This window comes from Cynocephalus volans, chromosome 1, assembly GCF_027409185.1.
Source record: "Cynocephalus volans isolate mCynVol1 chromosome 1, mCynVol1.pri, whole genome shotgun sequence".
NCBI classification, from domain to species: Eukaryota; Metazoa; Chordata; class Mammalia; order Dermoptera; family Cynocephalidae; genus Cynocephalus; species Cynocephalus volans.
In genome coordinates, this window is record NC_084460.1 from 31180702 (window position 1) to 31198045 (window position 17344).

At 38.4% G+C, this 17344-nt stretch overlaps 1 protein-coding gene across 1 annotated transcript in view; it reads right to left on the bottom strand.

Moving 5' to 3' along the window:
* The window catches only part of LOC134376418 (ubiquinol-cytochrome c reductase complex assembly factor 1), a 91849-nt gene that overhangs the window by 30313 nt on the left and 44192 nt on the right, over positions 1-17344 (bottom strand). Inside the window, exon 7 of the mRNA XM_063094982.1 lies at positions 12645-12753. Within this exon, the coding sequence (XP_062951052.1) occupies positions 12645-12753 (109 nt within the window). The remainder of the gene's footprint in view (positions 1-12644; positions 12754-17344) is intronic.

Sequence of the window (17344 nt, forward strand, 5' to 3'; positions counted from 1 at the left end):
AATAGGGACTCTCTCAACCCTCAAAAGGCAATGATCCAGCAAACCCACTTCTGGGTATATACCCAAAGGAATGGAAATCATCACGTCAAAGAAATACCTGCACTCCCATGTTCATCACAGCTCTATTTACAATAGCCAAAATATGGAACCAACCTAAATATCCATTGATGGATGACTGGATAAGGAAATTGTGGTATATATACACAATGGAATACTACTCAGCCATAAAAAAAATGAAATTCTGCTATTTGCAACAACACGGATAAGCTTGGAGAAAACTATGTTAAATGAAATAAGCCAGACACACAAAGAGAAACACCACATGTCCTCACTCATAAGTGGGAGGGAGGAAGGGAGGAGAAAGAAAGGAAGAAAAGAAGAAAGAACCACAATAATATGTTGATCTTTCGGAAGGAGAGAACAAATCTATGGTTACTGGAGGTGGGAGGCGGAGAGGGAGATGGGGGTGGAGAGAGATTGGGTAAGAGGCATAAAGAATAATTATGACTTGCAATAATGAACATGCTAATAATATTGGTTTGATCAACACATGTTGTACACAGGTGATGGTAGTCAATGTTGTACCCCCCAAAATATATATAATCAATCATGCTTCAATAAAAAAAAAAAAAAAAAAGAAAAGAAAAAAGCAACAATATCTGCAAAATGCCTAGCACAGAGTTTGGCCCACAGTATGCATCTCAACCAAAACAAAAGTCAAAGAAAAGAGTCAAGTAAAGTGTGTGCGTGGGGGGGGGGGGGCAGATAATGAATAATTATATCAAAATATCTAAATAAGGGAAGCTCTGTACTTTCTGGCAGTCATGGCAAAAGGAAAGCAGGATTGTTATACCACTCTCATTGTTTAATAAAGGGAAGCATATAAGTTAATCAAAACAAAGTTCTTAATTCTCAATGTGGAGAAGTGCATATATACACAAGTGAATGTGTGTGTGTATACACATACACACACACTCGTGTGCTTATACCATTTCTCTTTCTAACAGGAACAGGGCAAACAGCTCTCCAGAGCCCTGCTGCCCCTCTGACACCACACTACTGCTGTGCACAGTGAAGTGCTTCAAGAGTTAAAACATTTTTGTGCCAATATTTTAAGAGTGTAGAAGGTTCCAAATTACATGTAAAATAAACAATGCCAGACTGTGAAAACTCTTGGCTGCAACGTTCTCTGATGTTAACAAGAGTTTCTTTATTACTGTAACCTTTCAGAAGTGAATAAAAATTATTTCTCTGCCCTAGTTTTGCCCTCCAGTAAAAGGGAAGAGAACAGTGACCATGGAATGAGCTGTACAATGACCTCTCATGAAGGCTGGGGGGCTGGGAAAGGGACAGCTTAAAAACACAAAGCCTTCCATATATGTTTCTAGTCAAAGGTTAGAAATTTAGTTTGTTTTGTGCTGATCATATTGTAAAATTTTACATTCCCAATATTCTTATGTAACTAAAACCCTTAGAGGGACAAGAGGGCATTTGCTGATCTGGTGCTATGGAGAAAACCCAAATCGTGATCAAGACTCCTCAAATATTCAGTGAACCCCCTTCCTCAGAAATAGAGCCTGGAGTGCCCTTAAAAAACAGAGAAGGAGATCTACATGTGACCAGTACTTAAGGCAAAATATGTACTTTGCAGATCCTTGGGTTGATGAGTCTGTAAATATCAGACACACAGAAGGATCTCAAAATGGAGCTAGTCTGGATCAAGAGATCTGCTTTCACCACTGCAGGAAAATAAGAAAAAAAGCCACCAAACAAAGCCAAACATTCTCTGCCCTCTCACACCACTTTGTGGCTTTATCCAACTGTTCCACTGCCTGGAATGCTCTTCTTGTCTAGCAAACACCTACTTACCTGAAAAGAGACAACCCAAATATCACGTACCTCAAGCTTTTCTCCTCTGGGCATCCTCAGCAATTTTAAAACATTATAATTTCTTAATATTATCATTGTCTGTTTATATGTTTGTCTCCTACCAGACTAGGGAGTCATGCACAATGTCTTAGTCATCTTGTATCTCCAGTACTTAGCACAGTACCTGGAAGTTAGCAGGCCACAATAAAATGGATGAATAGATGGGTAAAACCTTGTTTGTGTCTGGGAGCAGAAATCAGACAGAGAATGATGAACTGCTAAAAAAAACAGAACACAAGCTCTGGGATTTAACACAAGGCTAGCTTTTCAGACATTCACAGAGTTGCAGAATGTTAAGTCTGGAAGAGAGCGTAGAAATCATCTACCTCTCCTCCCCAGAGAGGTGAGGCCATCTGACTTACTCAAGCTTACCCAGAGAGTGGCTGGGCTGGCCAGAACTCCTTCCATTATACTACACTATCCCTTCTTATTACTGCATAAAATTATGGGTAAAATATGTAGCAATTATGATTACATACTGTCTATGGTTCAATCCCTGTACCAGCCAACCAGCAAAAAATAAAAATTAAGTTAAAAAAAAAGATTACATATTGTAAAAATGTTATTTCATTATAAACAAAAAAACAATGGATACCATGCTAGGAATTCAAATAACATGATAAAAGACACAATATCTGAGTTTTCAAAAGGTTAACATAGAGTCACCATATGACCCAGCAATTCCACTCCTAGGTATAGCTTCAAGAGAATCAAAAACATGTGTTCAGATAGAAACTTGGGTATGAATGTTCACAGCAAGATCATTCATAAGAGCCAAAAAGAAGAAACATCCCAATGTCCATCATCTGATGTGTATGATAAAATATGGTATATATCCATATGACAGACAATCATAAGCAGGAATGAAGTACTAAAACACGCTACAGCATGGATGAACCTTAAAAACATTATGCTAAGTGAAAAGAGCCAATCAAAAGGCTGCATATTACATAATTCCATTTATATGAAATGCCCAGAATAGGTAAATCCATAGAGATAGAACATAAAATAGTTTCCTGGGGCTGGTGGAAGGGAGAATGGGAAGTGACTGCTAATGGGCACACAGTTTCTTTCTGAGGTGATGAAAATGTTCTGGAATTAGAAAGTGGTGATAACATTGTAAGAATTTACCTTAAAAAGCACATTTTAAATGGTGAATTGTATGGTGTGTGAATTATATCTCCATTTTAAAAAATGGAATCTCTGCCCTCTAGGAGCTAACAATCTAAGACTAATAAGTTCAGTGCTACATAAGAAGCATTATGGAAGTTAGAGGAAGACATTTTGGTTTTTAAAAAAAAAAATTTGGTTTTTTTTTTTTTGACAGCTGGCCAGTACAGGGATCCGAACCATTGACCTTGGTATTAGCAACACTGTCCTCTAACCAACTGAGCTAACTGGCCAGCCCTAGTTAAACATCTTAATGCTAATGCTAGAGCCATAGTTTTTACTAATGACCTTTTCAGGCAGTGCATAGTAGTGATTAAGAGCATGGGCTCTAGAATCTAGAGTCTGGCAGGTCTAGGTTCTAACCAAAGCTCCTATACTTACTGTGTAAGCCTGGTTAAGTTACCTGTGATAGGGTGAATAATGATCTCCCAAAAGGAGAGGAAGACATATTCATGTCTTAATTCCTGAAACTTGTGAATGTTACCTTACATGGTAAAAAGGACTTTGCAGCTGTGATTAATTAAGACTCGAGCTGGGGAGATTATCCTGGATTATTCAAGTGGGCCCTAAATGCAATCACATATCCTTTTAGAGAGAGGCTGAGGGAGATGAGACCCAGACAGAAGAGGAGAGGGCAACATGACCACAGAGGCAGAAACTGGAATGATGCAGCCACAAGTCAAGGAATGCTGGTAACCACCAAAAGCTGGAAGGGGCAAGGAATCAATTCTCCCCTAGAGCATCCAGAAGGTGCACAGCGCTGCCAACATTTTGATTTCTGCCCAGTGAAACTGATTCCTGGCCTCCAGAACTATGAGAGAATAAATTTCTGTTTTAGGCCACCCAGTTTGTGGTAATGTGTTACAGCTGCTACAGCAAACTAAAATACTAATCTTCTCTCTGAGCCTTAGCTTTCTCATTTGGAAAATGAGAACACAAACACTACCTATCTCATAGGCAAGGCTGCTGTAAGATGTAAAATTCAAATGGTACTTATGAAGTGCATGGCAAAAAGAAAGCACTCAATAAATGTCAGCTATTACTACTGAGGAACTCTTGTTTCTATATTATGTTGAAAGCCCCAACTTTCACATGTCATTAGTCCATGCTCAGACCCTGCTCCTCCTAGCAAGGAGAGCAGTAAGAACTGACAATCAGGAGACCTGAGTTCTACTCTTCAGTCAGTTTCTAACTGTACTCAGCTCTCCTGGAGCCAGTTTCTCCATCAGTTAAACGATGGGATCAGACTAGGATCAGAGGTTCACAAACTGGAAGGTTTGTTAAAAAACAAATTGTTGGGTCCCATCCCCTAAGTTTCAGATTCAGCAGATTCAGAGTGTGACCCTACAACCTGCATTCTTACTTAAGTTCCCAAATGATGCTGAGGCTGCTGGTCTGGGGACCACACTTTGAGAATCTCTGGAACAGATTATTTCAAGGTTCCTTTCGGGTTTCTAAGATTCCCTAGGAACATCCAATAGATGTAGCACTCAAGTAATAAACACTACTGCACTGTGCTGAAATCACCTTAAAACTGAGTTCTTAAGAGAGTAGAAGATGGGAGGCTAAAGAACAGTTTTAACTTCTGAACTATGCTAAATGAGAAGTCTGAAGCAATGGTGGGAATAGGAAGAGGCTGTCCCCTTATCCAACATGCTGGCCCCATTTTAATTTATCTTAATCCCACCTTTCTACCTCTTTACCAGACCCTGCCCCCTCATGCCTTCCTCTAGAAACACATCTAGGTGTCTCCTGAATTCATTTATTGGCTTTGCTGTGCACAGTATAATACTGCCTTTGTTAGTGTGCCGGCCCAGCCCCTCCAAGCATGGTCTCGGTGTTCAGTCTCAGTATTCCTCTACTCTTAAAAAAACATGACCAAGGAGTCTCTGAAAAATAATTGTAAAATCGACTAAGGCAAATTCAGACGATGTGGAGACATTCAGACTCTAAATGCTGGAAAAAGAAACAAATTCAGAACATTGTTAGCATTCTCATCAGTCTTTTTTTCTCCCTTAATCTCTATTAGTCCTGTTGAGTAGGAAACCTCTGCCATATTAGATTAGAAATTCTGAATAATAGGGGCCTCAGGCTTGAGACTGCACTGAAAAAATGCAATGCCTCTAGATTCAAGAAAAGTTGTCCTCTTAGTCTTTGAAGTCCTTGATAATAAGACAGGAGAGATGGTTGATTAAGGGGCAGGACACGGGGAGTGGGGGAGGGGGGAGGTATTGTGGTATAGTAATGAGGATGCTGAACCGGGAATCGGTATGCAGTAGTTTCTTCTGTCTTCATACTGCTGTTCTCTAATTGTATGACCTTTGGCAAACCAATTAACTTCTCTGGGCCTCCATTTCCTCACCACAGAAATGAGAGGGTGGGACCAGATCTATGGTCCTTAACCAGAGATGTGCACCAGAAATCTCCTAGATTTCTGGATTTTCCAAAATACACACACCTGAGCCTCTTCATAGACTGAGAACCATTGAATTAGAGAATCTCTGAGGCACCCATCTAACATTCTAAGGTTCATGGATCCTATAAAATAGATTAAAAATATAATTAATGAGAGAACCAGGGAACCCTGGCAGGGAGGGAGAGAAAAATGAACTTTTGGGGGAGCAGGTGTCAGAGAAATTGAATCCAGGTGTGATCAGAAAAGATCATTTATTAAGTCAGTACTTGGGAGATAGTGTAGCCAGATGCTAACAACAGAAGTACCTACTATATTCATCCAACACGTATTTGAGACTGACTACGTTAGGTACACTGTGTAAGACATCAGGGATTCTGGGATCTTTATCCCATCTAATAAGAGTGACCAACAAAAACCAACAATTACAGCACACCATGGGTAAGCTCTGTCTCAGAAGTTTGTGCAAAATGCTGCAGCAATACAGAGAACGGAGTGGCCAAATAAATTAGCATTACTGGCAAGTACTGGGAAAAGCTTTCTAGAGGAGGTACTATCCCACTGTATCTTATAGTGCCTTGAACAGAGGAGACAGGGAATAAGACCACTTCAGACAGAGAGAACAACATTAACAAAAACCTAAAGGCACAAAAGAACATGGCATGCTATCACACAAGTGAAAGTGCAGCATGAGTGGGACGTGTGTGCACTCATGCAAACATTTTATTTGGGGGACAGAGTACTTTGTTGGACATTAAACTAGAAAGCGGGGGCTGCAGCCAGAATGCGAATATTTCTTTTCCCTCCTTTTTTTTCTTTTTAATGGAGTGCAGGCAGCTGGCCTACGGTAAGGGGATCTGAACCCTTGACTTTGGTGTTATCAGCACCATGCTCTAACCAAGTGAGCTAACCAGCCAGCCCCCCAATTTTTTACTTTGAAGAATTTCAGACTTTTAAAAAAAGATGTAAGAGGAATACAACAAAAACCTGCATAATCTTTAGATTCACAATTGTTAATATTTTGTGACATCTGCTTTATCTCTATATATCCACATACCCTCTTCTTTTCTTTTGCCAAACCATTTGAAGATAAGTTGCAGATATCAAAACATTTTATGACTAAATATTTTAGCATGTACTCCTAAGAACAAGCCCATTTTCCTATGTAACTACAAAGGGTTCCATATGCACTGCTAAGAAGTTTGAATTTTGTCCTATATGTGATGAGAGCCCTCAGAGATTTCTAACTTAAGAGGTACATGATCAGATGTAGGATTTAGAGAGAAAACCTCTGGAAGTTACACGGTGGTAGGGTTCTGTAGAGTATGGAATGTTCAGGAATTAGTTCAAAGACTACTTGCAATAAAGGAGAGATGATGATTAACAAGAAGCAATGAAACAGAGGAGAGGATAAAATCTGGAGATATTTTGGGCTAAGAACCGACAGACCAACGAGACGCAGAGGATGAGGCAGGAGTTGAAGATGACCCCAAGAATTCTAGCTTGGGGGACTGGATTTCTGGTGATGACATCAGAAGTGAGACAGAAAACATAGGAAGAACAGGTTCATGGAGCTATTTATCCCGTCTCCTGAGTGAGATTTACTTAACGAGAAGCATTAGTGACCCCTGAAAGGGAGATTTGCAAAATGGCTTTAGCTGTGCCACATTGCACTATAACTATGGCACAAAAGATATCAAATGGAACAGGACACCCAGATAGAATGGAGGGTTGGAGAAATAAACTGTTTTAAAATGATGAACTGAACTGGGAGTACTCAGCATGAGGAGTACTAAAGGAGGAGTATTTTGGAGAGACAGGACAATGTGAGTGCCCTGAGGCAGCCAGGGCTTTGAAAAATGGAATTAGGTCACTCACTGTCTGTGAGGTAAACTGAAGATAACAAAAGGAGATCAAATTCACTCACTCATTTATTTATCCAAGAAACATGTACTGAATGCCTGTTATGTACAAAGCTCCATTTCAGATACCTTAGGACCACAAAGACAAACAAATTACACCTCAGGAAACTCACAATCTATATTTGAAGGTAAAAATGGCCACAAGAGATAAATGATCAAGTACATAGTTAGGAGTTTCATTTAATTTCAAATACAGAAAGGTTTATAACTTTTCTTTCAGAGACACCCCATGAAATGGAGTGAGTCCAGTGTGCCACTGAGAAGGACAGGCAACTGGAGCCACCAAACTAGCATCCCCATTGCATGTGCCCAGGCATCTGATCCATTGGAAAACCACCTAAAACACCTCTTAAAGCCTGGGGGTAGGAAACTTGTGTAGAGAAAGAAATGCATCTACTAGAGGTATATCTTCAGTTAGATCCTGCTTTGGGAGCCAATCCCAAATGGAATTACTCTGCCTTCTAAGAATTTATTAGCCTTCTCTTCCTTAACTGAGTATCCACTTCAACAGTTCAGGACATTTAAATACCTTTCAAAACAAGAATTGATATCTGAGAACAAACAGGTATTCTTATTTTCATGGCCTTGAGCCCAAGGGATTGTTTTTCATTTACACTCACACCATTCATATCTATGGCCATAAAAACTATGCCTTTAATGTGGTCTTTGTCTTTAAAAACAATACCTTTGGCAGTTAGTTTTAATTCTGACCTATAGATGCAAAGTATAGCATCTCTATACTTCATCCTTATCGTGAAACAGAAGAGTTTGGGGTTCAGATCCCCAAACCGGCCAGCCGCCAAAAAAAAATAATAATAAATAGGAGTTTGAAGGTTTTTGTGGGGAGGAAGGAAGAGATAGGGCAATCTAGGTGTATACACCAAATGAAGAAAGACATAAGACAGGGATAGCAAGGCATTCAGCTTGGCTGGAGTGCAGGATATGTGAAGCAAGGATGGAATGTGCTGTTCACTGAGTGCTTACTAAGTGCCAGGCACATGTGCTAGAAGGTTTCACATATTTAAAGTTCAAGAAGAACTGGGGAAATGAGTTTGGAGGGGTAGACTAGAGTGTGATCACAGAGGACCTTGCAAAGCAAAGTGCTGGTCTTAAAAAGCAAAACAGAATTTCACAAAGGAGTCCAGTTCAGCCCACAGCTCCTCCACCTCCTCCGAGGCCCTCTGTACTATCCCATCAAGCAACTCTGCTACAAAGAGAATAGGAGACCAGTAACAGGAGGTGCATTCTTATTCTAGAATTCTGATAGCAAGAAATCATTTGAAGTATTGCTGAGGCAAATGGCATGCCAGGGACCACTGATAAAGACAAATTGCAATTTCTTAACTACAGCCTACCCGACCCCTTCCCACCTCTGTCTCCATGGCTTGGAAAGCTTAAACCTGCTCATTGTAAGCCACAAGGTGGAGATGTCTGGCAGGGCAGAACTGAGAGGAAGTAGTTTAGCCAGCCTAAGGTTACCATTAACACTTTGAGCCACTGCCTTGAGCTAATTTTTATGTTTGTTTTTTAAGTTTGGTTGAAATGTCACAAATGGAAAAATTAAGTAAAGCGCCCCAGTTAGCCACAAGACTGGACACACCTGGCTGCACACCCAGCAAAAGAGACTTACTTCATTAGTAGGAGAGGCAGAGAGTGAAATTTACATCTGAAATCTGCCTGTACCAGGAGAAAGTGCAGAGGCCAAAGGCGCTGTCTGTTTTTACAGCTGTGTTAAGTCTTAGTTCTTTACTCTTACCAACACTCAGGAGTGCGGCAAGGGCCCAAGGAAAAATGGTCTCCAACCTCTTCAGCTGCAACTCAGCTCACAAAGGTTTTTAAGAACCAGTTAATGAAATAAAACAAGACCAGATGAGGTGATATAATGAACTTTATTTCCACAGCTAATTTATATGTTTAAATCCCAAATAGTTTTTTTTAAGTCTGAACACTCTAAATTATTGATGTGATTTTTGTAACCTCAAATTTAACACTTGCTTTTTATACCAGCTTCACTGATGACATATGAGTCTGCTCCATTTTTCACAATAGCTGAGCTTCTCAATAGCTGGTAAAAAGCAAGTTCTTGTAAAGTGAAAATTTTCCCACCAAAAGAGACCAGAATTCTAATTTCAAAAGTGTTCTTGGTTCAAATTTCTGATTCATCATTAATTCACAAGGGCTCTCTAACTTCTCGATCTTCCCCACACCAGTCCACTCAAAGTAATGGCATCTAAAATTTCTTTGGCATGAGAAAATCACATTGATCAGTTTTATAAATTCCACTTTTTACATGAGTTTTCTTACAGAGGTACACCTGGTATACCAAATAATGCAGAGATAGATTTTCAAATTACCACCTTCAAATCACAGGTTTTCAAAACTGGAAAGAAACCTGGAAATCATGTAGTTAGTGCCCTTCCCCCTCTTTTTTAAATGAAGAAACTGAAGCATAGAAGAGGAAAGACTTTCCAGCCAGGGTTAGAATCAGGCCAGACTGGCTCCATACTACCTACAACTTTTCTCCAGCCACATGTCCAATTTCTTTAGGTTGTACACACCCTGAGATCCCCTACACACACAGTCACAACTTAGAAGTGGTTAATATATAATTTTCTTGCCTACATAAAGGGTGTCTGTTTATACCATGAGGAAAGGGAAGATCAAGTCAATTACAATAGAAAAGCAACAATAGTAATTCCCCAATTCTTCCACATCTCTATTATTTTTAAATCATTATCTTTTATTTACCGTCTTTGTAACTAAACCTTGGGCATGTCTCTTCATGAAGGCAATTTAAAAGTCTGTACTGAGGGACCACCTAAAACCTTGCTATCAAAAGTGTGGTTCCAGGGCCGGCCCGTGGCTCACTTGGGAGAGTGTGGTGCTGATAACACCAAGGCCAAAAGTTCGGATCCCTATATAGAGATGGCTGGTTGCTCACTTGGGACAGCATGGTGCTGACAATACCAAGTCAAGGGTTAAGATCCCCTTATCTGTCATCTTTTTAAAAAGAAAAAAAAAGCGTGGTTACCCTCCTCCACGCTGCACCACTAGCAACACTGGCATCACCTAGAAGTTTTTTAGAACTATAGCCTCTCTGGCTCCACCCCAAAACCTACTAAATCACAATCTATGTTTTAAGAAGATCCTCAAGTGAAACTATAGGCACATTGAAGTTTGAGAAACACTGATCTAAAATGCTTCCCTATCTAGAACAATCCAGATAGAAAAAAATGGCTGGATAAAATGGGGGAGAAAAAAAGAGAAAGAGATTAACTCCCTGTAGGACTGCACTGATGTACACTTGGACCAGAAAATAGTAAGACAGGTATGATTTATCTGATAAATAAGTTAGCTTTAAAATGGAATTCCAGAGGCTGAAGTTCAATTTAGTCATTCATTGTACAAGTATTTGTTCATTCAATGTTAGGAAATTCATTTTGGGGAGGATGGGAAAGGGGGGAACTAAAAGATTCCTGTGGTCCAGGAATCAGCAACCTATGGCTCAGTAAGCTATTCAGAATGGGGACAGCTGTGGCCCACATGGCTCTAGTCGCCCAATTTCTGGCAGAGTTTAGTTAACAGTGATAAGAAAAACAAATTCACTAATAGAAGAGCTACTGTGTAACTACCTGGCAGTCAGCCAAGGCTTTGGCTGGCCAGGAGTTATCACTGGTCATCATTAAATGGGATGAACTGGGACTGTCACCACCGCTCTATGTCCATTGTGTGCTGCCAGAGAGTTGGGTAGTAAGTATTTGAGGACATGTGGAACACTCGGCTGTATGAATAGCTTAAAGTCTGTTGATCTCACTGTGGGCAGCTAAGACAGCAGGAAGGTATGACAGTGAGAAAAATGAAAAAGGAAACAAAGAGGACAAAGAGAGTTGAATATTAACTCCAAAATGGATGATGATGATGATGATGATGATGATGATGATGATAGGAGCTAAACCTTTGATATATGCTATCATCATCTTAGAATAAACAGAAATGCCAATGGTTTGTTGTCCCAGGGAAAGGCATGTAAATGTCAATGAAGATACATAAAGGCAAAACCATGTCCACTGTGCTTCCTATACATATGCAGTTCCTTAAAGACAGGAGAATTTTAAAATTCTCAGATTCCCAGTGGGCAACCATCATTGCCATTATGTATTCTCAAAGACTACAACCTTACACACAGAATAAGCACACAATACCAACAGACAATAACATAGGAGTGTGTGACAATAACTGCAATAAATAAAAGTAAAACATGGTTGAAGATCTCCCATTTAACTCCCATGCAAGCATGGAAATATCTCTAAGACATATTGTTGAGTGAAAAAAAGAAAGCTGCACATAAATACACAAAAATGACATCGTATCTAATAAAACATGCACAAAACCAATACTACATATTTTTTATAGATAATATAGGAAAAAGTCTTTTTTTTTTTTTTAAAGTCTTCAAAGATACACACCGAACTGGAAACAGTGGTTTACTTCTCAGAAGGAGGTAAATGGCCAGGACTGAGACTGATGATTAAAGCGATTTCAGTCTTAGTTAAAACATTCTGAATTTTAGAAACAATTATAAAGTAAAAACATATCTAATATATTAAGTCCATTTGTGTTATGTTAAAACAATACACATTTATACATTTTTATTTGTATAAAAAACAACTAGAAAGATACACATCAACTCTTAATAATGGTTACTTCTGGAGAGTTGGATTGGGGGAAAGACAATTTTTACATTAAACGGTTTTCACAGTTTGATTTTTATTCTATGAGTATGTATGACTTTTATAATACATCTATAAACTTTGTTTACTTCTCAGTTTATAGGGAGGACTGCTCTGTAATGAAAGAAACCAATTCATGACCCAGTCTAATAGATGATGTGTTTTGGATGCTCCAACCTGAGAGGCAACAAAATCATGGCACCATGATTTGGGCTTTATAATCCCATCTCCATACACAGGATGTTCTCACGCTGACAAACCACAATAATGTGTACAAACACATAAATAAAGTACCTGTGGCACATCAATCTCCATAGAGGCAGAAAAATGTGACTCTAGCTGAATTACCACTTGACATTAGGCAGCATTTCTCAGAAATCTAAAAGCAAGGTCATTCTAGAAGAGATAAAACCCCAAACTCAAGTCAGGCAATCCCTCATCGTAAGTGTCCAGGACCAGAATCTGACAGCACTCACTTACCCCCATGACTCTGCCCCGCTGCTCAACATCCTCCCACATAAAATGAACTATGATACGACACATGTATTTCCCACTCCGGCCTTCCTGCTTCATTCGGACTAGACACATCCTGAATGGGAAGAAAACATAAAGAGTCACTGGTTGTTTGCATTTTTCACATCACACATTTCCAGTGAAAGTCTGCTCATGTAAGAGTGATTTTAGCAAAGGGCACCTAATTGAAAAACTGAAAGTAACCTTATTTTTTTTAAAAAAAAAACCTTTCAGTAAGATATAAGATAAAGTACATAAGTTTAAAATGCACAGCTTGATAAATTTTTACATATTATATATACCCATATAAGCACTACCTAGATTAAGATACAGACTATTTAGAATATCTTAGAAGGCTCTTTCATACATGGAAGGAACCACATTCAGTTGTTAGAAAATAAGCATGTCTGAGTCCTTCATTTTACTGACGAAAAAGGAAGTCCTAAAAGAGGAAAGTAATTTGCCCAACATCATAGAGCAGTCTGTAAAGCTAGGTTCAGAACTGTGCTGTGTAATACAGTAGTCGCTAGCTACGTGTGGCTACTGAGCACTTTAAATATGGCTAGTCCAAATTGAGATGTGGTTCAAGTTTAAGATTTCAAAGATTTAGTTCAAGAAAAAGAATATAAAATATCTCAGTTTTTTTATATTGCTTACGTGCTGAAATAATATTTTGGATATACTGGATTAAATAAACCTATTATTAAAATTAATTTTATTTGTTTCTTCTTACTTTTTAAAATGTAGATATTAGAAAATTTTAAATTACATATGTGGCTTGCATTATACTTCTGTTGTACAATAACTCGTCCAGAACATAGACCACAGAAAGTATTATGATTACATTTGTGTAATCACCAAATTGTTTCCCCCTCTAGAATGTATATTAAAGGCAAAGATCAAGTCTGGTTTTTTTTCAACACCGTACATATCCAGGGCTTGAGTACAGTAAGAACTCAATATATATTTGCTGAATAAATAAATAAATACACAACACAGGGCCAAGTTTAGGGCCCTTCCCTATACCACATTGCCTCTAATCAGTCTAAAGGGCTCTCTGTTTAAGACCTCATATAATATAAAAATACAAGAATTATATTATATTTAATTATATTTAAGAATATAAGTAGGGTCACCAACTTTTCAAACTATTTCCTAATCTCATTCTTATGACCATACTTATTTCTATTATCTCTAATTAAATAATTATTGAGCAGATATAATGTAATAGGACTACTCACCTAAAAGACAATTCCTACTGCAAGTATGGACTATTTGGTCTAAACTGACAATTCTATTTCCACACACAATTAATCCTGGCCATTAAAATCTACTAGCAATAGCATGGTACAATGGACTGATTCCAACCTGGCCTGCCTCAACATCTCTGTTAATGACTACGATGGAGAAAAGAAAACATACTTATCAAATCTGAAGATGACAAGAAGCTGGGCAGAACAAATACGTGGGATGACCCAACCATGAACCAAAAATACTTCAACAGGCTGTTTCAATGGGCTGAATCTAACGAGATGAATCTGAACAGGGATAACTTTAAGGTCCTGCACTTGGGTCTAACAGAAAAACTATAGAGGTACAGGACAGACGAGTCATGCCTACCTACGTGTGAAAAAACCTTACAGGCTTTATTTGACAGTATATAGCTCAATGGGAGTCAAGAGGATGACGTTTGCCCCCAAATTAACAGGATTTTAGATACAGTAATAGAAATATATTCGATGTACAAAATGAGATGTTCTACTCAGCACAGACCAGAACCTATCTGGAATACTGTCCATTGTTTTGAACATCATATCTTAAGAGACACGAGGAAGAGATAAAAGACCAGAAGATATTAAACTTGGAAAAGAACAGGAGGGTTGCCCTAAACATTGTAGAAAAGTGATTTGACTGTTAATCCAAGAATTAAAATCAGAACCAATGGGTGGGCCATAGAGGGAGAAAGATTTACTCAACATTGAACACCAAAAGCAAAAACTTTATCATAGAGGAATGTTGAAAGATTCAAATGATGAAATGATGACCTCAAAAAGTAGAGAATATGCCTATTACTGAAAGGTGAGTAAATGCTTGGTGGGAACTCAGCTATCTGACAGAAAGTTGACTTCCTGATCTCTAGTGGGATTTGCTGATGTTGTGATTCTAAATTTTTAACCTCTGAACCCAGTGAGTGCCTAAGAAATAACACTTTGTGATAATAATGAAACAGGTCATGGGAAAATATTTGACTACTTTCTATGATATAGGGCATACTCCAAGGCAGAAACAAACTGGGTAAAGATCAATAGTCCTTTTCTCATAAGACTTTTCTAAAAGTTAATCAAATCACTCATGTCAGCCTCTCACCTGAAAAGACGCTGTGTATTTTGATGCTTAACTGTCGTCAGATGCCAATTCATCAACAGTAATAGTGAGGTAATGGAATTCTTCATTTATTTGAAAATTCTGTAGTTTGTTAATGCACCTGCCCTCTGAGGTTTAAAAGGCACAGATTTTCTCAGGCCATAAACTTTCTAACTGTATCAACAAGAGGTGAAGTGCTTTTTGTTTCATAGCACAGCTTGTTCTATAGCCCCTACAGATAACAGTCACTCAAATGGTTATCTGGGTTGAAAAGATAAAGCAAAATGAAGACAATTTCAAGATCGTGACTCAATTCACTCAGTGAACATAAATTGTGCTCCTACTGTGTGAAGATGTATGGTTGGATGCTGTGGGGACTGGAGTGATGACTAAAACTAGGACCCAGCTTTCAAGCAGCAGTTAGTCTCTTCAAGGAGATAAAACACACCACATACAAACAGCCCTAAAGAAGAATGCAACAAGTGTCCCAAGAGAAAAGTGCAATGGAGTTTGAGAGGATTACTTTTGGCTGAGTGGAATCAGAGAAAGCTTCACTAAAAATGAAACATTGTACCTGGAGCTTGGAAGGATGAGCTGAAGTTGGACAGACAGGTAAAGACAAAAGATAAAGGGAATTTTCTAGCAGATAAAACATTATAAGCAAAGGTAGGGCCAAGAAAGAATCCCGCAAATGTTAAGGGCCAATAAATACCTAGATTTGTGAGAGGGTAGGGTATAGGAAGCACAAAAAATGAAGCCAGAAAGGTCATGAAGAGCTCAGAAATGCCATGCTAAGAAAAAGTCCGGACTTCACTCAGTAGACAATGGCGAGCCACTGAATATTTTTCATGGCAAGCCACTGGGAAGAAGAGATGTAATAAGATTAGCACGCTGGCAATGAGAACAGATGAGTCTCTGAGAAATTAACCCTTTCCTCTCAGCCTCAACCCTGTAATCAAAAATTAATAAAACATTAACTTGGAAAATGACAAATTTAGTGACTATTTAATTTAGTACAACTGCAGTCGATATTCAGAATAGTCTGATTCAGAAATTTAAACTAGAGATTGAACCTGGATTTTGAGAGAGAACAACCAGCAATGTTTGTTATAAACTACACCTAATTTTGCTGAAAATAACAGTTCAGAAAATATGGACTGAAGCCTGTAAATGAAAGGAGGGCAAATTCTAATTACTCCTAAGACATTATATTTAATGAGCTCAAAAGACAGTTGACTGGCACAAAACACTTTCAAATATAAAACTCTACAGCAAATTTCATCATACACAGCTAAAGTTATAAAAACAAACGAAAGAATCAGTCTTCCTATCAACAGGAAGTGTACTGAAGATTCCTATTAATTCTACTGGGAAAATAAGATTCTGATCCACAGGGCTGTCCAATTCCCAACACCATTTTCAGCTAACTAAAAGCTCACCTAATATTTGCCCCAAATTTGTGAATCAAATTCTCTAGGTAGTTAAGGACAGAAAAGCAGTCCTGCTGTAACGAACTTCGGTGCTTATCCTCTTCACAGGAAAAGCAGAGCTGAAGGCTGGGCTCACATCTTAGATGCCTGGAATGCCCAGACAAGCAGCTGAAGGCCAATTCTAGACCACCTGACCTTGAAACTTATCCCATTCAGTCTACTCCTTTCTTTGCTTAAGAACTGCTTTGAATAGGTAATAGAGTACTTCAAAAAGTTCACGAAAAAATAAAATTAAAAGATAGTACAAGTCTTTCATGAACTTTCTGAAATACCCTTGTACATGCATAAAAACTAAGTCTCCTTCCTACCTTCATCCCTGGCCAATCAGTTCCTCTTTCTGAGGCAACCATAGTTACTAGTTTTTAGGAATCCATCCACATATAATCTATACACACACAAGTTTATGTGTATATGTATTCTTTTTAAATAACTGGTTGCTTTTCTTTCCCTTTTTCCACAATGGTAGCCATTCTACACATACTATTCTTACACTGAGAAAATACTTCATCTGCTACAAAAAGGATGGAAGTGAAGAAATCCCAATTCCAACTCTGTGTTTCATCCAGATATCACAGTCAACCCAATAAAACTTTTTTTGGACAGCAGAGATAACAGATTCCTACTAATTTATTTAACAATTGTTAAGGTAACATCTGATCTAGGCTGAATTTCAGCTTATCTGGCAATTTTTCCTACTCTAAAAATGACTAAAATGGCTAGAAAACTAGGAAGAAAGAAAAGAAAAAAACCTTAAATAGCAAAAATGGACAAGTGCTATAATTAACCGCTAACACAACTATGTGCCAGTCACTA